General features: G+C 34.4%; 1 protein-coding gene and 1 long non-coding RNA gene across 3 annotated transcripts; both read left to right on the top strand.

Annotated features, from left to right (window-relative positions):
• Positions 1-10,212: 10,212 nt before the first annotated feature.
• On the top strand, positions 10,213-10,894 carry LOC125208197 (uncharacterized). The gene is made up of 2 exons (XR_007174067.2): positions 10,213-10,472; positions 10,651-10,894. It is a non-coding gene; the product is annotated as an uncharacterized LOC125208197 (long non-coding RNA).
• Positions 10,895-17,262: 6,368 nt separating this feature from the next.
• LOC125207486 (F-box protein SKP2A-like) lies at positions 17,263-19,846 on the top strand. 2 transcript variants are annotated; one of them, XM_048106856.2, is made up of 5 exons: positions 17,263-17,418; positions 17,774-17,999; positions 18,465-18,813; positions 18,897-19,038; positions 19,326-19,846. In XM_048106856.2, the coding sequence occupies exons 2-5, from the start codon at positions 17,782-17,784 to the stop codon at positions 19,697-19,699; spliced, it is 1,083 nt and encodes a 360-aa protein (XP_047962813.1). In that variant the 5' UTR covers positions 17,263-17,418; positions 17,774-17,781; the 3' UTR covers positions 19,700-19,846. The 2 variants fall into 2 exon arrangements, with proteins under 2 accessions (XP_047962813.1, XP_047962814.1); XM_048106857.2 differs by having other exon boundaries at positions 17,280-17,418; positions 17,733-17,999.
• Positions 19,847-20,502: the final 656 nt, after the last annotated feature.

The raw sequence follows: 20,502 nt of genomic DNA, 5'->3' as shown, positions 1-20,502 counted from the left end.
AGTACTTATACTGTTGGAAATATATAAGATATATGTTGGAGGAGTAATTTAGTTTGAAGGAAATATTTGAGAGGAGAATGGGTGGAATATGTCGGAAATGATTTAGGAGATGTTGGTGATATGGGCAAAGGAAGACACTTTTATTTCTCAAACTTCTCAAGTTCTCAACTTATTCAACTTCTCAAGTTATGGGCAATGATACAACTATGCCACATTTATAGGCATTCATCCCCTATTCTAGAATTCTCTGCTAGATATTTTATATTTTATATCTAGATTTTTTCTCCATAAAAATCTAGATAGTTTCCTCCAATATCTAGATATTTCTACTAAAATATCTAGATATTTTCTCAAGCCTATTTCTAGATAATTCTACCTAATATCTAGATTTTTCCATTACAAAATCAAGTTTATATTTTAATATTCCAACACCCCCCCCCCCTAAACTTGATTTGTCATCCCGAGCAACGTGCTGAACTTGATAAAGTCGCCGTACTTGAGGGGCTTTGTGAAAATATCGGCAACTTGATCGTGCGATTTGGCATACTCGACTTGAATCTCCTGTTTGCAATGCATTCTCTGATTTAGTGGGAGTGGGTGTCGATGTGTTTGCTTCGGCTTGGATAGTGCAATTGCGGAATTGTTATCAACACAAATAGTTGTTCCCTCCTTTTGTGGCCACCCGAGCTCCTACGTGTCATTCTTCTATATGGCTTTGATCTCTTCATCCATCGCGACTCGCCAATTTTCACTTGTTTAGCTTCTTCAAAGCTAACTGGTTCACAATCAGTAGATAAGCAAAATAAGGTGAGATCCTCTAACCTTTCAGTGTCTTCATACACTCTTCCTAAACTTCGTGTGCGTTCTGTGGCTCTTTCATTCAAGAAAGATGGTGGTGAGCTTCTAACAGCTGATATAGGAGATGCAGGTGGAGTTGTTTGTTCTTGTTGCTCCTCTCTCGTTGCTCGCCTGTTCTTTGATCTCCAAACGGAGGTATGAAGGTGAAGTCATTGTCTGAGCCGAAATCCCATACTCCTTCTTCATCGAACTCCACATCTTGGCTAATCATGGTTTTCTGTGAAGTTGGATCATATAACTTATAGTCTTTAGTGTTAGAGTTGTACCCGATGAAGATGAATGGCTTATTTTTGTCATCAAGTTTATTCCTCGTCTGATCTGGTACATGTGCATAGGCTTTGCTCCCGAACACTCTTAAGTGGGAAATCTCTGGCTTTCTTCCACTCCAAGCTTCTTGAGGAGTCATTCCCCACAAACTTTTTGTTGGGGACCTGTTAGACAGGTACACGGCGTGCGCTACTGCTTCTGTCCAAAGCTCTTTGGGTGAATTCTTCGTCTTTAGCATACTCCGAGTCATCTCAACGATGGTCCTGTTCTTTCGTTCAGCCACTCCATTCTGCTGGGGGGATCTCGGAACCGTTAGTAGCCGCCGAATTCCACTTTCTTTGCAAAATTCCAGAAACTCCCTGGATGTGAATTCTCCACCTCGGTCGGTCCTCATTGCTTTGATTTGTAGACCGCTTTCTTTCTCGACGGCAGCCTTGAACTTCTTGAAGGCGTCAAATGCTTCTGATTTCTGCTTCAAAAAGTATATCCACGTTTTTCTTGAAAAATCATCAATGAAAAGTAGGAAATAATTATTTTTACCGAGGGAGGTTGGCTTGATTGGTCCACACACGTCTGCATGGATTAACTCCAATGGCTTCTGAGCTCTCGAACTTGACTCCTTTGGGAACGGCTTTCTGAAGTGCTTCCCAACTAAGCATCTTTCACATAGTTGATCAGGGTACTCAATGGGCGGTAATCCTCGTACCATTTCTTTATTTGATAGAAATTTCAAGCTACCAAAATTCAGGTGCCCAAATCGAAGATGCCATAGCCAAGACTTATCTTTATAACATGCTTGAAGGCACATCACCACATCGTTTTGAACATTTAATAAAAACATCCTATTCTTGGACATTGGCACTTTGGAAATTAAATCGTTTTTGCCATCTCTTATTGAAAGGCTATAATCTTTCATATGAATGTTATAACCTTTCTCTAAGAGTTGTCCAGGACTCAGTATATTATTTCTCATATTGGGCACGTAATATACGTTAGAAATGAAATCATGATCTCCATTCTTTAGACGAATTAGAATCTTGCATTTTCCTTTAACTGGAATTTTAGATTCATCGCCAAAGAAGACGTTACCACTTACTGATCATCAAGCTCCACGAACATGCTCCTGTTCCCGCACACATTCATGGAGGATGGCATTGCCTGCATTTTTATTTGTCTCAAGTCTTGCTAGCCACCTAAAACATAAGGGAAGCTACAAGATTTTCCTTTGAAAGTACTGAATATTATAAGTCAAGCATCAAACATCAAAATTAAGGCTTTTAAAGAGGAAATTAGCTTAAATTTTTAACAATGATCAAATATTTGCCCTTGTATCTTAGAGAAACACAACTAACTTGCCTGAGCAAGGACATCATTCATAGCACCACTAGCAACAATTATGACTCTTTTCTCATACAATAGCAATATATAGACGTTTTTCTTAACAATTTTGCATAACAAATTTACAATGGTCTCTGACACCTATTCCAAATGGCCTTTAAAACTATCACGAATTATTTTGCAGTCTTCCAGATGGCTAAACGCATCAACCACCTGAAATGGATGGAGATTCAGGATGTTTGGTGTCAGTTACGTTTCTACTGCCTTGACCTTGAGGACTTTCCTTACTTCTGCCTTGAGGACAAGGTTGTTTCCGCTGGAGGCACAATTGGTACAGATCAACAGCCTTGGCATCCAAAAACATAGTGAAGGGGCGTTGCGGGTTATCTTAGCTTGGAGATAGACTATTAGTTGTCAATTTGTCATTAGTATTTATCTTTAGTTTATCTGTCTTTGTTAAGTTGTTCTTTTGCGTAAGGAATATTGTGTGGAATAGATTTGTTTCTGAGTTCTTTTAGGAGTAGGAGTCTTTATGTAGTTCTTATAAATGGCCCCTTGAGCTTTGGTCATAGAGTTGTGAATGGCAGTAGCTGTCAGCCTCAGTGAGAAATTTTTATACCAGTTTATTTATGCACTCATTTTTTGTTTCGTATATTAAGTTACTTTCTTGCTCTCTCATGCCTTTACTCTATCATGTTTTGTCAAGCTAAAAGAAATTAAACCATTCTAGACAATCAAGTAATCAACACAAAAAGCAAATGAGATTTCAATTTTCGTATATGCAGTTCACATTTGTTTCTTTGTGGTGAATTGTGGTGCATGGAGCAAGACAAGGAATAATCAAATAGCCCGATAAGATAAATAGTCCTTTTTCGAAATTTTACCACCATTTCATAACCATGTTGTCGCAAGTAAAATGTGATAATTCTGGACTCATTTCTTCTTTAAAAAAACCAAAAAAACAAAAATATCTTAATAAGCATTCAAGAGAAATCAGAATGCTTACTTTCTTCCTGATGTTAGGATCCCTGAATTGAAGCAATCTTTCGACTTCTTGTGCAAGATCACAAGCCATTTCTGCAGAGCAGATATTACCCAAATAAGGCACAAAGATCAAGTCCAACAATATATTGGTTTGTATAATGTGTTAAGAATATTAGCATTCCACATCGGTCGTTTGACATAGTCTAACTCAGTCTCTTGTACTATATATACGTGGCCTATGTTGAGTAATGAAATACGCCTACTATTCTTCTCTACTATGTCTATATACTTCACTGTACTGTTATCTATATTTTACTGCTCTACAGTATGATTTAGATCTGTATATCCAAAGGCAAAATAAAGAGCATGTGCCAAGGAAAAATAAGTATGATCTGTAGTGATCTCTAAAGATTGAAATAGAAGCCAATGATCAGGAAGAAATTGCACAGAGACTTCTAGATGAATTCAATTGTGTACCCACTTTTCTTCCTCCTGATGTCCAGAAAAAATTCTATTTCGGTTTTTGTAAGCAACAGCTCTGGCCTCTTTTCCATTACATGCTGCCTATGTGCCCGGACCACGGAGATCGATTTGACAGACAACTGTGTCTGCAAATAAGATTTTTGACGGTCATGGAAATAGCCAATCCAGATTCATGATTACCATCTCATGGTGCTGCCTACATTTTTAAGGAAGCGCTATAACCGTGTCAAGCTAGGCTTTTTTCTTCGCGACCCATTTCCTTCATGCATCAGAGATTTACAGAAGTGACTGTTAGAGATGAAATTCTGAAAGGAAATAGGTTTCCACACATTTGACTATTCTTGTCATTTCCTATCTTGCTGTGGCAGAATGCTAGGCCTCGACTATGAATCCAAGAGGGGCACATTGGTCTGGATTACTTTGGTCGAACAGTCTACATTAAAATCCTCCCAGTGGGTAATCACAATAAAGTCAAAGAATTACAAGAACAGTTCAATAGCAAGAAAGTGATTCTTGGAGTTGATGACATGGATATATTCAAAGGCATCAGTCTAAAGTTGCTAGCTTTTGAACAACTCTCTTGCTACAGCATCGAGAGTTGCAAGGTAAACTAGTGTTGATTGAATGTCTTAAAAATGACTCTCGTGCGATAAGAGGTGCTATCACAACTGGCTTATAGTCATAGAAGATAATTAAGACATAGAGTTGCTACAAATTCCACACAAACACGCCAAAAAATTAGATTCATTCATCTTAATATGAAACTAGTAGTACTTACTAGTTACTACAAGTCCAGCCTAAAAAAAAAAAGATGTCTTCCCCGCGAGACTCAGAACTCAACTCCCCCAAAATTGGAGATTAAACTCACAATCACATCACAAAATATATTTAAGTTTAGTCGAAAACTTGAACGCTATGAGTACAAGATTAAGAAACGCAAAAACACACCATACTCCAACTTATCTTGCAGTAAATCAAGAGCATCTCCAATGGCTTTAGGCCAGCCATAGGTCAGCCACTCTCTCTCCCTGACACGTCATCAGCACTAAAAATTCACCTGCCACATCATCATTTTAATCAAATAGGCTAGCCTAAGGCCAGCCACAGGCTAGCCGCAATAAAAATAATTCAAAAACAACTACATTTATGGAAATTAAATTTACATAAATTACGGAATTAAATTTACGAGACATATACGGGAAAATTCATTCATTTCATTTAAAAAAAAGTACATTCATTTAAAAAAAATTACATAATAAAGAAAAAAACTATCGCCGTGCAATCTTCCGTGCCCACAACTCTTCAATTATATCATTTTGGAGTTGAATATGAGCATTCACTTGGCGCATGTCTGCATGTGCCTGGAGGCGGCCGGCTTCATCGTGAGGTACCCCACGTTGTACGTTAGGGTGGCCATTCCGTGGCTTGGACCGGCTTCATCGTCATTAGCCCAATTAGTCAGTTGTACGCCTTCGTCTTCGACGATCATGTTGTGAAAGATAATGCAGGCGTACATTATATCAGCAATGCAGCCGACATCCCACAAACGGATTGGACCCTTGATTGCTGCCCATCGAGACTAGAGCACACCAAATGCGCGCTCCACGTCCTTGCGCGCCGACTCCTGCCGTTCCACAAAGTAGACCTTCATGTCATCATTTGCGTGCCTGATCGTCTTCACAAAGACGGGCCACCTAGGGTATATCCCATCCGCCAAGTAGTAGCCCATATCATGCCGGTTGCCGTTGGCCACAAATGAGACGGGCGGACCGATGCCCTGACACTGCTCGTTGAAGAGGGGCGACGAGTTGAGGACGTTGAGGTCGTTATTCAAACCGGCTACCCCAAAATACGCATGCCAGATCCATAGCCGGTAATCAGCTACGGCCTCGAGGATTATCGTGGGATTCATTCCCTTGTAGCCGGTCGTGTGGGCCCCCTTCCAGGCAATCGGACAGTTCTTCCACTCCCAATGCATACAATCTATGCTGCCTAACATCCCGGAGAATCCATGCTGCTCCCCGTGCATCTGCATCAGATCTTGACAATCTTGGGGGGTAGGGCTTCGAAGGTACTGATCACGGAATATTTCAATCACGCCCTGACAGAAATACATCAGACATTCCAGGGCTGTCGACTCACCGATGTGGAGGTACTCATCCCACATGTCTGTCGCACCTCCGTAGGCCAACTGCCTGATTGCCGCCGTGCACTTTTGAATAGGGGTGTGGCCGAGTCTGCCAGCCGCATCGTGCCTGAAGCGGAAATACAGATATCGACGCTCCAAAGCGTCAACGATACGCATAAACAATTCTCTGTGCATTCTAAAACGCCGCCTGGACATGTTTGCGGGAAACCGCGGGTTCTCTGAGAAGTAGTCGTCATATAGCCGCTGATGTGCAGCTATGTGATCCCGATCAATCACTGCTCGACGGTGGACAATGGGAAGAGGGCGAGGTACCGCCTGCTGTTCGACCTTTCGCATGTACCGCTCTATCTTCCGGTACATGTAGGCCTGCATAGCCTCGTTCATCCGCCGTTCGTACTCCTCAATATCCCCACCACTACCACCACTGCTACCACCCGCGTTACTCATCGCTCGATGTTGCTCTTGTACAGAAAATTAGAGAGAGAGAAAACTCGTTAAAATAAGGGGTGCAAATGAAAATGAAACTAAAATCGTGTATATATAGTTTTTCAAAAAATTTCAAAAAATAAAAAATAGCGTTGGCCGATAGCTCGCCGATCGGCACGCTACAATGGCGGCCAGCGCATCGGCCAGCGTTCACAAATCGGCGTGCGCTCGCCTATTCTCTCACCGAAAACGCGCTGGCCGATTCCAATGGTTCGGCTAGCCGACCGGCTAGCGACGCGAATCGGCTAGTCGATGAGCTAGCCGCTATTGGAGATGCTCTAAAAACACGAAAAGCAGGAAAAAAAATGGCTCCACAACGCAATTAATTCACAGCAATCCAAGAGTCAGTGTTTTAAAAACCGGTTTTGACCGGCCGGTCGGACCGGTTTTGCCGCGAACCGGTGACCTCTCCGGTCCGATTCACCATATAAAATCAGTGGAGCATTGAACCGTTTTGGACCGGGTGATCCGGCCGGTTGGACCGGAAACCGGGAACCGGTCGAACCGGTTACTAAATTTTTTTATTTTTAAAAATGAATTAAAAATCAATTTAAAAAAAATTTACACTAAACTTTCATTTCATATTAACCCATACTTGTATTGGGCCTATGAATTTATAAAAACTAGCTTAAAAAATCATTTGTGTCTTTCTTTTATAGAAGTATTCCACAAGATTGTTCTTTCATTTTTCAATGTGGGATGAAAAGCTTATTTTATAGTCATCTTTTACAATCTTTTGCCTTTACTTTTTCAATGTGGGATATAGTTTGTTTTGTTAATATGTATTACTTCATATTATATCAACTATCAACTATATACTAATTGTATATTAATAATTAAAAGCTATATACATATTTTATATCATAACTAAAATTAATAAATCTTAATTAACTTTCAAATAAAGTTTTAATTACTAATGCTTAGATTGAAAATAAAATAACAAGAATATATAATGGGAGAAGTGTTCATAACATGAAAATTAATACATAGTATAATAAACATATGAATATGTATTTTTACATTACTAGTATTACTCGTTAAGAATTGGTATATATATGCTTTATCTATACTTATATATCTCTATATTATTTAAAATTAAATTATATATTGCATTAATGCTTGTTTATTTACATGTTTTGAAACCAAATGTTTTATAATAAATATGTATTTAAATATATACTCATAGGGATGTATTAAGATGACAACCCTCTTTATTGTAACACCATACCACCATTTTAGGCCATTGGATCTGAAAATCGTGTGCTTGTCATGCTGCCACGTGTAAAAACACGGAGGGGTAAAATAGAAAATTTCTAATTTTACGTTACCAGATTGCAGTATTGTTCATTGAATATTGCAGTCTTACCACAACAATATTGCAGTTTACCACGACTGCAATATCTAATACAGTAGACTGCAATATCTGATACAGTACACTGCAAACCCGTGTTTTTTCACGAAACTTAATCCTAGGCGTCCATAAACGAGATCTAACGGACTATATTGGTGGTATGTTAGGGTGCCACCACCCCTTAAAATAACACCATACCACCATTTCTAGTCAATCATTTGTACACGTAGACGAATCATAAGCTGCCACGTGGCAAAAAAAAAATAAAACAAAAAAGACGGGCAGCAATTTTGTAGCCTTTAAACAGCAATTTTTCTTGAACAGCAATATCCAACACGTTAGACAGCAATCTATAGATTGCTGTCTAACGTGTTGGATATTGCTGTGTAGCGTTTATAATATTGCTGTATAAGCGTTGTCACGTTGTCATTTTAACACAAACCTATATATATATATATATATATATATATATGTTACATTAAAACGGTTCGACCGATGGTTCGATCGATTGGACCAGTTGAACCGTGAACCAGTAGCCTCGCCGGTTCGCTCGCCGGTCCGGTTTTTAAAACATTGCCAAGAGTCAAAGCAAGTTGGAAAAAAAAAGCAAAAAATAGAAAAGGAATGAAGACATCTCTTGAGCACATTTCCATTTTTTAACATTCTTATCTCTAAATTAACTAATGTTATCTTTTAATCTATATCACCTCTCATCAAAATAATTTTGTTTACAATTCATATTTAAGTTTCATTGATTATTTTTGTTAAATTTAACATTCTTTTCTCAAAATTAACTAATGGTATCTATTAATCTATATCATCTCTAATTCAAAGTAATTTTGTTTACGATTCATATTTAAGTTTCACTTATTATTTTATTTTTAACAAATGTATTTATCAGTTTAACCACTAACTTGCCCTTTTTAATTTAAGTGTGTAGTCTTTCATATTTATTTTCATTAATTTTTTTAATTGATATTTATATGACTAGTATAAAGTATTTTTGTAATAGTGTAAAAAAACCTCAATATAAATTACTAAATTAAAATAAGTATCATAAAATAATATTCATAAAACTAACCTCCTCATTATATTTATATCTATATAAGTATATTTCTAAGGGATAGTGATCAATTGCTAACTAATTAGCAATCCCAAACTAAGACTAAATCTTAGCCATTAGATTAGAAGATCTAGTGGTTGAAATAATATCACATGAATTATATTTTTAATTAAGAAAATTAATAAATAAAATTAGAGGGTATTAATGTCAATTCTCTCTTATTAAAATCATCTTAAAACTTTAAATTTGCGTAGCTCTCTCGATTTAAATTGTTTTTTCGCAAAAAATATATCAAATTAAAGATAATTTTATAAGGATTCCATCAAGATCTCAATTGCATATGTTCCGACGATGTTCGGATGATGAAATGTGATATTTTTTATTTTAGTTTTCGTAAATGTTGATAACCAGATTTTTATCAACAAATACATCAAAAAATCTCAATAAAACCATGTAAAAATCTCAATAAATATGTGTTGATATTTTCTTGTACTAGTGTTTATATTCTTATGTCATATTGTTGATATTTGCAATACACTATGTGGATATAAAAAAAACATTCACGAAAATTATCATATGATAACATAATGACGATATTACCCTTTTGTTGATATTTTGTCTACTATTTATTGAGATTCGTAAGATTTAATCTCATCCCCTCATTTTAAAATCTAAGGGTGGAGATTTGGTCTTGCTTTTGGATTAAGGTGCTATAAGCATTTGAATATGACCCTATTTCTAAGCAATAATACATGGATACTTATAATTTAAGTGATACTACTATATAATAATAATTAAAATGAAATTTTTTGATAAAACTTTTTTTTTACCCCCAGATAAAAAATCTTGGATACGCCACTTGACGGGGGGCCAGTACTAGAACCTCTACAATGCACAACCTGCACTAAGTCCGTGTTCGAATCCTGATGTTGCAATATACATTTTCTTGCCCTTTTTTTTCATTATTCTTGTGTTACATGATTTGGATCTCATATAGTGTAAAATTTCTGAGTTCGCTCTATAAGTTGTGCAGGGTCACAGCATGTCCATGTAAAAGTAAATCCAACTCTTCTTCCAAATTTGCCAACATCCAATATAGTAGTACTCCACATAACGTGCTCACTTGAACCCACTACCCAGAAATAATCCAATTTTTGTGGGGAACTAATTTTGTGGCAGGGAATACTTTATAAAAGATTATAGTAGATATTTTTGATTCATTAAAGTGTAGATTGAATAGCTAACTAAGAAAGGGCCTATTCATAATAAACTTACCCCATTATGTGACATAAACACATGCTCATGAATCATAATTTGTCTATAAATACGGAATAAGTGAAAGCATCATTCTCATCAAAAATAAAAATCTTATCCTATTTTCATTAGAAAAAAAATGAGATCCAAATTGCTTCTTCTTCTTCTCGGCCTTGTCTTAGCTCTTCTGATGTCTTCACAAGTAGCTTCAGCTAGAGAGCTTGCTTCCGTTCATCCATGTAAGCCGTTTCTTCAATATTTTTCCTAATTAAATAGAGAGAACAAATTTCCATAATTATTTTTAAAAAATAGATGCATTTGTGTTATTAATAATATTAAAAAAGAACAAAATCAAGTACTATAATGTAATGTTATTTTATTATGTTTTGTAGTAATTTGATTGTTAATCTAAAACAGCGGAGGAAACCGATGGACGCGGCGGATACGGAGGCCATGGCGACGGACGCAAACGCAGTGCAGGAGGCCGCGGAAGAACGGGAGGAGGACACAGAGGTGGGAAGCACTGCCCCAGGAGCGGGTGCTGAGGGAAGAGACTCACAACTAAGCACTTGCTAGTTCATATGTAGCATGTCATGAATAAAATGCTATTGATATACTTAATTATAGTAGCTGATAAATACTCTTGTTAGTTACTGCTCCATTCGTTCAGCTCTAAGTGAAATGGTCATTTTGAGCACAAGATTTAAAAAAATTATATTTTTATAATTAAACAGAGAGATAATTAGAGATGTAACAAGGTTATAAAGTAAACGGAGTACTTTGAAAAAAGATAGTTGTTTCAAACTCACAAATTTTTCACTCTCTTCTCTAGTATATCTACTTGACCAAGCAGAGATTATAGCTCTAATTTGCTTTTAATAATGGAAAATAAAATGAGAAAAAATGAAGACATAGAGACGATTGAATGTACAACTTGGATATATGATTTTTGATAATCACTCTCCATTTTAAATAGACCAAAAAGATACTAGCTATCCACTAAACACTTCTTCATCAGCCCATTAACACACTAACTAAGCCACTAATAACAATCTTAAAAATAACAACTGACTTGACTCTAGCAAGATACTGGAAAGAACAAGTCAAAGACATGTTTTTACAAATTATTCGAATAACTTGAATAAGAAAATACTAAACTTGAAATTCAAAAATAAGGTGTAATTGAGTAATTCACTTTACCACAAAAGGTACGATGGTTATGAATAATTCAGAATTTATTCTGATCTACTCTACAAATCTTATCAGTTTTATCCTAATCTTTTTAATTTATAGGAGTATCAACTTTATTATCTAAAGATGAACTGATTTTTTTTCATGAATAAATCATACATATATGATTTTTTTTGTTTTATTCCAATATAAAGAATGAGATAGAATTGATAAACTAAAAGAGGAAAGATATAATAATTAAAAAAATAATGATAAAATAAATAAATTTTACAATATGAGATAGGGTATATGTTACAGGGATGATCAAATGCAAATTCTAAATATTGTACAAACACCAACTTATGATTTGAACCGTTAGAAAATGACAAAATGACAGCAATAAAAAATGTTAACACAGTGTCAACAGTTGATGATGTGTTGAAATTGTGTTGACATTTTTTATTGCTATTATTTTGCCAATTGTTGACATTTTCTAACTATCGAGATCATAGTTGGAAGTTTATACTCCCTCCATCCCCCAAATTTTGACACGGTTTGACCCGGTACGAATTTTAAGAAATGTAATGGAAAGTAAGTTGAAAAAGTTGGTGGCATGTGGGTCCTACTTTTAAAGTATTAGTTTTATAATAAAATGTGAGTATGGATGAGTTAGTGGAATATAGGGTCCACTACCAAAAATTGTAAACAGTAGTGTATCAAAATTTAAGGGACGGACCGAAATAGTAAATTGTGTCAAAATTTAGAGGGAGTATTTGCATTTTATTACTGCCGATGTGTCACATTTTTAAATTTGTCGCATTAAGTAGGGACGAGGAGAGTAAATTGACAACAATAAGTAGTACTGCTACGATATGTCGAACTCTATATATAAAGAATGGCCAGTGCTTTAAATCTATGGACCACAAACTCTATAAAGAATGGCCCAGTGCTTTAAATCTATGGACCAACCCAATCAATATGCACTTCGACATTACAAAGTTTTCTTCTTCTTTTAATATTTTTTAATTCAATTCAGGGCCTTGTTTATAAGTCAATATTTAATTTCTTTTCATTTTTCTAAATTAACTCCTATATTAAGCAGGAAATTACAAATAAACTCCTAAGAAATGAGAAAATTATAACTAATATCAAGAGGGTTCGAACTCAGCACCCCATACATTGATGTCTAAGCTCATTGCCGCTGGGACAAAGGCTCTGGACAAGTCAATATTTATTTTCCAATCTTGCAAATTTGCAATAAAACGAAATATTTCCCTAAATATATGTTTTGAGTGTTGATCTGGGCTTTGCCCGATTTTCCGGCCCATCAAGAATTTTTGGTGCTTTAAACCTTAAATTCGATAAAAATCATCTGTTGATATAAATTGTGGAATGGATCACAAATTTAGTGGTGTTAAAAAATTAACCAAATCCTAATTTATAACCAAATAATCGAACACGGGGATTTTTTTTAGATGCCAATCAAGTCCTTCTTATATCGATTTAGTTCATAATACGAAATGTCGTTTTTAGATAATTTTAGTTCATAGTGAAAATGATCAATGTATTATTAATCTCATCTTTCCATTTTAATTTGACATAATGATTAAGATTTGATTTCTAGTTATACAACCCTATTTTGTTAACTAGAAACCAATCTAGTCCTCAAATCTTGATTGATGGATATGTAATTAAGACGATGATTAGCTGTAGGACTAAATGAGTCAATTAATATTGTTCATTTGTTTGGGATGAAAAATGCACCTGGACGTTTGCACACCTACATTCAGATGTTCTATGTTCCTCTTTCTAATATGTAGTGGAATGAACAAGACAAGTACTTGAATTTTATGATTGAAAAAAGGCCTAGCAATATAATGCTAGGTGACTAGTTTTTATATGAAATAAATACATAGAGCTATGCAAATATAGTTCAAAACAAAAATAACAAAATCCCTATATGGAGTAGATTTTATTCAAAATCCCTATAGAGGAAAAACATGTTGATGTCTATCTTTGAAAAGGAAAAGTTGATAAGGAAATGTCGTGTGCTAAAATATCATGGGAAATGGATCGTTTGATTGGTTAATTAAAAACTTAAATATGTAGCTCAAATATTATCAAAATGAAAATTATAGTATCATGTGATAAATGTAAGTTTGAATTCAATAATTTTATTTGTCTAGTAAAATCTATACGCTTAAAATGGATTTGCACAAGTTTATATATATTCTTCTTCATGTGGGATTCCATTAATTAATGGTTATATAAGTTTGAATGATATCTTCTTCACTTCTTGTTGTTGTTTTGTTTGGTTTGACCGTTCGTATAAAATACTTGAACGAAAATAATTTGGAGAGTTCTTACAAGTTAAACAAGTTTTGTGGTATGTGGTGTTGATTATTAATTTAACAGTTGATTGTTGAATATTTCAAAATAGATTTATTTTTCAAACATAATGTGAATGCAGCGATGTATTAACTTTAACTAAATTATAACTGAGATTAATAGATTTTAATTTCATTTAAGAACTAATAAATGATACTAATTAAATCTATCTAGTAAAAAATAGCAATCAAAACTATACCTAGCTAGCCTTTAATTGCTAATGAATTTATAATTGACATGAGTTTTGGCATTTAATACCCTGTATGAATGGCGGCACATGAGTCTTCTCGTTTAAATAATTTGGGCACTAATTAATTGTTATGATTTTGCAATGTAATCTAGTTCTTATTACAAAAAAAGAGCTCGAGTTGGCTAGTATTTGACTCGTTTATAGCTCTAATTTAGACATCAAATATTATACTTTATCAATCATGCATATCATAAAGACATGTTTTAAAAAAAAGATCATAATGAATGTCAAATTATAGTTTATCCTAGAATATTGAAAATTTTAGTTAAATTAATTTGATACAAGAGAATATTATCGATAAGAGTTTACTAATGTAAATTGTAAGTTGCTTGAAGTCGTGAGGAAGAAACTCTTAATAATCCGAAGAAACTTAATAGTTCAACTTTATTAATTGTTTAACTCTACATAGTTTGCAAATGCACGCATTACTTCGACGAAGTACACGTTCCTTCATAAAGTTGTTTTGACTTTTTTTACAAAATTAAATAAAACATGCCATATTTCAATTTGAGACCATCGTTAGTCTTGCAATTTAATTAAGCTGTTCAATTTAAGGTGAATTAAGAATTTGACAACTAATCGCGTTTCAGTTTATGAAATTTGATCCATATGTTTTCATTATTCTAGCTTATTGAAAACGTTAAATATACTTTACCTTGTTTAAGAATTTTTTTTTCATATCGATAATAAGATTTGATATTTTTTTATCTCCATTACTAGGACTCTCTAATCATGCCAATGAAATATGATCAAGTAAAATTAGTTCAGAATGATATAAATATATAAAAACCCAGATATTAATCATATTCCAAGCTATCTAATAAACAAAAAAAAAAGTCTAGCAATTGGCCGACACATATATAGCAATTAATATTCATTGCGTCTTTTCTTTAACTTCATATTCCTTTCTCTTTAATATTGTGATTATACCTTAACTTCATTTTATTCTTTATGGTCCAAATTATTCTCAATCCTATAGGATATAAACCGATAGTGGAAAGTCGCTCTTGTTACTTTAAGAATATGCAACCCTTATTAGAATTTATATATACTTACTTTTTTACGCTTTTATAGTTGATGGGTGCATTATATAATTAGTTATATTAATTAATTTTACTATTCTTAATTATTCCATTTTCATTTGTACTTTATTTTCAAAATTTTATCAACAATATTGTTTATATTTATTAAAAAACACTATTTTTTAAAAGTACCCTAAATATGGAGACCAATACTCATAATCAATCATTGACATGAATTATAAAGTAAATGTTAAAGTTAGTTATAAAGTATTATTGTATTGGTGACTCCGAAATGATAATCACAAAATTGAACTAAAGAACAAGACGTTGATTTTTATAAAAGTGAGAATAAATAAAAAAATAAATGTTGGAAATGAAACATTAACAAACTCTAGTTAAAATATGAGAGGAATATCGATTTGAAATTCGATAGATCCAATTAATATTACCGGTAATGTAATTGCAAATGAGTCCTTTTTTTTAGCAAAATTTAATTATTTTATTTTATATTCTTAGTTTATTTTTTCATTTATTTAATTTATTCTCTCATGCTTTCTTTATTCTCACAACTCACAGCTTCCTTCACTCATGCACCGATAAAAATATCTCACTTAGTCTGAAATTAAGAAAATATTAAAATTATTGGTCATTGTTAGAGAAAATATATGCTCATACATTTGTCTATGAAAAGCCAGTCTTTATTTCTATCGTGGGACATTCATAAAATGTGCATTCTCTTTATCTATTTATAGTAAATCTTTTTTTCTCTAATTAGTTAAACCTTATTTTTATTAATAATAATTTAATTATTTTTTCTCTACATCTCTTTCTTACTTTACTAATTTTATACTTTTCCCCCTCACATTTAAAATAGTCACCTTTCTTTTTTATTTGTATTATTTAAAATGTTTCTTTTCTATATTTAGAAATAAATTCATTTCTCCTATTTTTTATTAAAATAATAAACTACTTTCTCATTTTTTCTTATTATAATATTTGACTAATTGGTACTAACTACTCTCGCTAATATCTGGTTCCATACAAATTCTGAGTGGAACGGAAAATAATGAATGCAATAATTTTATCACAAAAAGGTTTAGAGAGAGAAATTGCACTTCTTTAAAACACACACGGCTTCTTTTTTGCACATAAAGATGGAACTTGATGGAATTTGATTTTGTGCCACTCAATTTGGTTTTGATGCAATTGTTGATTTCAACGATGCCATCAATCATTCGCCTTTTCAATTTCTTTATTGAATTCATTTTATTAATTTCTATATTCCTAGACTAGGTCTCAGTTCAAATCGCTGTCACGTCAATTTATAGATATATTTCCTCAATGCACTTCTTTTTTATATAGAAATTAAAAATATAAATAAATAATAAATAAGGTAAGAGAAATAAAGAAAAATAAATATAAAAGAACAATGAAGAGAGAATTTTTTTTTAATAAATATAAAAATTACCCAATGTTAAAATTTTCTAAAAAAAATCGACTCAATTAATCAATGGACCCTACTTATGTATGGCTTCGAAATTGAAAACAGTATTCCGTTTGACTCCACAATTTTTTTTTTCCAATTAGATGGTAGTACTCCACAAGAGTTTATTTGAAGATAAATGTTAATATGGGCTCCACAATATTCACTCCAGGCCAAAAAAATTGACCTACTTTCCCTTTTTTTTCCCATAAAAAATAATTCTCTATTAAAAATAAAAATATTTTTATTTCTATTTTTTATTCTTTCTCTTTTACTTTACTCTTTCCACTTAATAAACAAAATAGTTAGATAAATTCTGATGCCACCGAAAAAAAGATCATCTTTTTTAAAATGAATGGAGTACTATTTTTGAAGATAAATAAAAAATTCTAACAACAAAAAGACCCATTTTCATAAAAAAAATAGTAAATATTTATATATTTACTATATTTTACATTTTTATAAAAATATAATATTCCTTGGATCTCATCGAAAATGACTCATTTTTTTTAATTTGTTTCATCTAAGACAATTCATTACTAAAAATAAAAATATTTTTATTTTTATTTTACTTTATCTTTTTTATTTAATTTTTTCTCTCTAACACACAAAATAAGATGGCATAAAATCTTAGACCGCTGAAGAAATATGACATTTTTATTTGAACTAGTAGTAAATATTGGATTAATTATAGCCAATTTATGTTATCACACGCCTTACCGCTAGTATGACACGTGGCCATTACTCATCGACTTATTTTGTCTTCCAGTTGATGCATTCATCTCTCTAAAAGCTGAAACACCACAGCTTAACCAAAGCTTCAACAAAGCAAATTCAGTAGTTTTCCTTTTCACATCATCGAAATTTCCGAGGTAAACTAATCTTCTTCTGCAATTCCCCTTTGATTTCTGCTACCAATAGTAATCTCTGATCGCTCCTTCTACGATCATGATCAACCTTTTTTTCTTCTTGAAAAAGTAGAGAGAAAAAGACCCTTTCAACAATTTCTCGAGACAACAAAAAAAGAAAACGAAAGATCAAATTTTTCACTTAAAAAAAAGAGAATTTTCTAGAATTTGGCTCTGTAATCGAGAACCTGTTTGCGTTGACACCTGTTGTACTTTTTGGTGACTTGTGGCATTGGAAATCAATCACACCTTTTTTTCATTTTTTCATTTCAATTTAGGAAAAGTTTCGAGTTTATCCGATTCACTATCTCGGTTGCAGATTGAGTGATGAGAGAGACCGAGGGTTTGAATTCGAGCTTTGAGAAATTGATGGTTTTCGGCGCTGCTGAGAGCATGAGCATAACAGAGTGGAAGGATGTTCCGGTGGAGCTGCTGCTCAGGATTTTGTCACTGGTGGATGATCAGACGGTGATTGTGGCTTCTGGGGTTTGCCATGGATGGAGGGATGCTATTTCTTGGGGCCTCACTCGCCTTTCCCTCTCCTGGTATTTGCATATTTTCTCTCCCCTTTCTCAATTTTGTGTTCTGTTTTTGGGCAATTTTCAGAGAATGAGTAATTGATGGTTTTGCTGATTTTTTCTATCTTTAATGTGAGATTATGTAGAGATGAATTCTTGGGATATTTCTATGTTTTACAGAGACTAATTCTTTTGGGAGTTTTGATTGATTTGGGAATTTTGAGAGAATTAGTAGTTGATGGTTTTGCTGATTTCTTGGGATGTTTCTATGTTTTACAGAGACTAATTGTTTGATTGAATTTTCTTGTTATTGATGTGTTTGAATTTGTGATGTGTTGTTGTTGTAAACACACACTACACATAGATTCCAGTGTCTCATATGGAAATTGTGGGTTTTAATCCATTTACTATGTGGTTTAAAGGGTAAAGTTAAGTTCTTGATTTGAGATTTATCATGGTGTGAAGTTTCTGATTGATTTTGCATATGGGCAGGTGCAAGAGGAGCATGAATGATCTGGTGCTGTCTCTGGCCCCTAAGTTTACGAAGCTGCAGGCTCTCGGGTTGAGGCAGGACACGCCACAGCTCCATGATGACGCTGTTGAGGCGATTGCAGCCCACTGTCATGAGCTTCAAGAGTTGGATCTTAGCAAGAGCTTCAGGCTCACTGATCGCTCGCTGTACGCGTTGGCACATGGTTGTCCCGAGCTCGTGAAGCTGAATATCAGCGGCTGTACAGGCTTCAGTGATTCTGCTCTTGGATATCTGACTGGGTGTTGCAGGAAACTGAAGACCTTGAATCTTTGTGGCTGTGTTAGGACCGCGACGGATAGGGCGTTGAAGGTTCTAGAAAATCGCTGGCTTGTTTAAATCTGTTTTTTAATGCTCAAGTTGGTCTATCAAATGTTGTTATATGCTTTGTGCAGGCAATTGGGTACAACTGCCATCAAATGCAGTCGTTGAATCTTGGATGGTGCGACCGTGTTGGTGATGAAGGTGTCAAGAGTTTGGCGTATGGTTGCCCTAATCTTAGAGCTCTTGATTTGTGCGGATGCGTTCTTATTACAGGTACTGGTTCGTTTCCTTGTTTTTCGAATGTTGGGAGGTACAAATATTATCTCTAGCATGAATTCTGTTTAGTGTAGTTAACGAGCTACGGTTGATTTGGGAGGTTGACCGCTTGAAATTCGTTAGTTAAGATCACGAATTGATGTTGTGAGGTTAAACTCGTTGTTTAGATTGCATCAATTGCTTGATGAGTTTCAGCTGCTGTCTTCGGAGTTCGTTTATCTCTGACTGTTAGATTTGCTATTTTCTCGTTTTTCTTTCGGCCTGACTGGCTTACATTGGCATAGACGAGAGCGTCGTTGCATTGGCGAACAACTGCCTCCACCTGAGGTCGCTCGGGCTGTACTTCTGCCAGAACATTACAGACAGGGCAATGTACTCTCTAGCACAGAGCCGGGTGAAGAACAAGCACGACGTTTGGGCATCCGTGAAGAGCAGGTACGAGGAGGAAGGGCTTACGAACCTCAACATCAGCCAGTGCACGGCCCTCACACCCCCTGCGGTACAGGCACTGTGCGATTCTTTCCCTGATTTGCACACGTGCCCCGGCCGGCATTCCCTCATAATCAGCGGCTGCCTCAACTTGACGTCCGTCCACTGCGCCTGCGCCTCCATGCATGCCCACCGGGCACCACATGCGATGCCTCATTTCGCACACTGAGTCGAGGTTGGGCCGGATTATGTTGTATGTAAATAAATGGTGTATCTTGAAACCGGACTTTTTATGCATTTGTTGATCCTTTTGAAGGGCTGGATTGGTTTTATGTTGGTTTATGGTTTTAAAAATACTGTGATTTTACGGGATGAAGTATTGCTTTGTGTGGTATTTCTACGACATCAATTAACTGATTAAGGGCACCAAAAACCATCGAGGGGAATATTTGCCCTATGAGAATAATAACTATAGAAGTGTGAATGTCTGAACTATTTGATTTGGATTTAAATGAACTTGTTCGAGGTTGATAATTTGGATCTTACCTGAGTAGACATAAAATAACTAAATACTATTACCTCCGTTCTGCAATAACCATTGTTGACAATAATAGTCGATTGGACATGAGGTTTAAGGTATATAATCTACAATAATAATTGTTGATAATAATAGTCGATGGGATATGAGTTTTAAGAAATATAAAAGAAAGTGTGTTAATAAGTTAGTGGACTGTAAGTCCTATGCATATATATTAAATTTATAATGAGATTGCATATATTAAATTTATAATGAGATGTGATTAAATTAGTGGAATATGAAGCCTAAATATTATTTGTGGTAAAAGTGAAATGCGACTCTTATTGTGGGACGAACTGAAATGACAAAATATGACTTTTGTTGTGGAACGAATTGAAATGACAAAATGCGATTTTTATTGTGGGACGGTGGTAGTACTAATCTTTTTATCCTTAGGGTCAGCAACTTGTGCATGTTAGATCATTATTGGATCAATTTAATTAAATCTAATTTAA

The sequence above is a fragment of the Salvia hispanica genome, chromosome 6 (genome assembly GCF_029641045.1).
Source record: "Salvia hispanica isolate PSC_SH4W2 chromosome 6, Shi_PSC_v1, whole genome shotgun sequence".
Classification (NCBI taxonomy): Eukaryota; Viridiplantae; Streptophyta; class Magnoliopsida; order Lamiales; family Lamiaceae; genus Salvia; species Salvia hispanica.
The sequence above is the reverse complement of the archived record's forward strand: the minus strand, read 5'-3'. Positions and strand labels throughout refer to the sequence as shown.

Coding starts and splice junctions, on each gene's coding strand:
- LOC125207486 (XM_048106856.2), top strand. CDS start 17,782: ATGAGAGAGACCGAGGGTTTGAATTCGAGCTTTGAGAAATTGATGGTT. Junction 18,000..18,464: donor ACTCGCCTTTCCCTCTCCTG/GTATTTGCATAT, acceptor GCATATGGGCAG/GTGCAAGAGGAGCATGAATG. Junction 19,039..19,325: donor CGGATGCGTTCTTATTACAG/GTACTGGTTCGT, acceptor ACATTGGCATAG/ACGAGAGCGTCGTTGCATTG.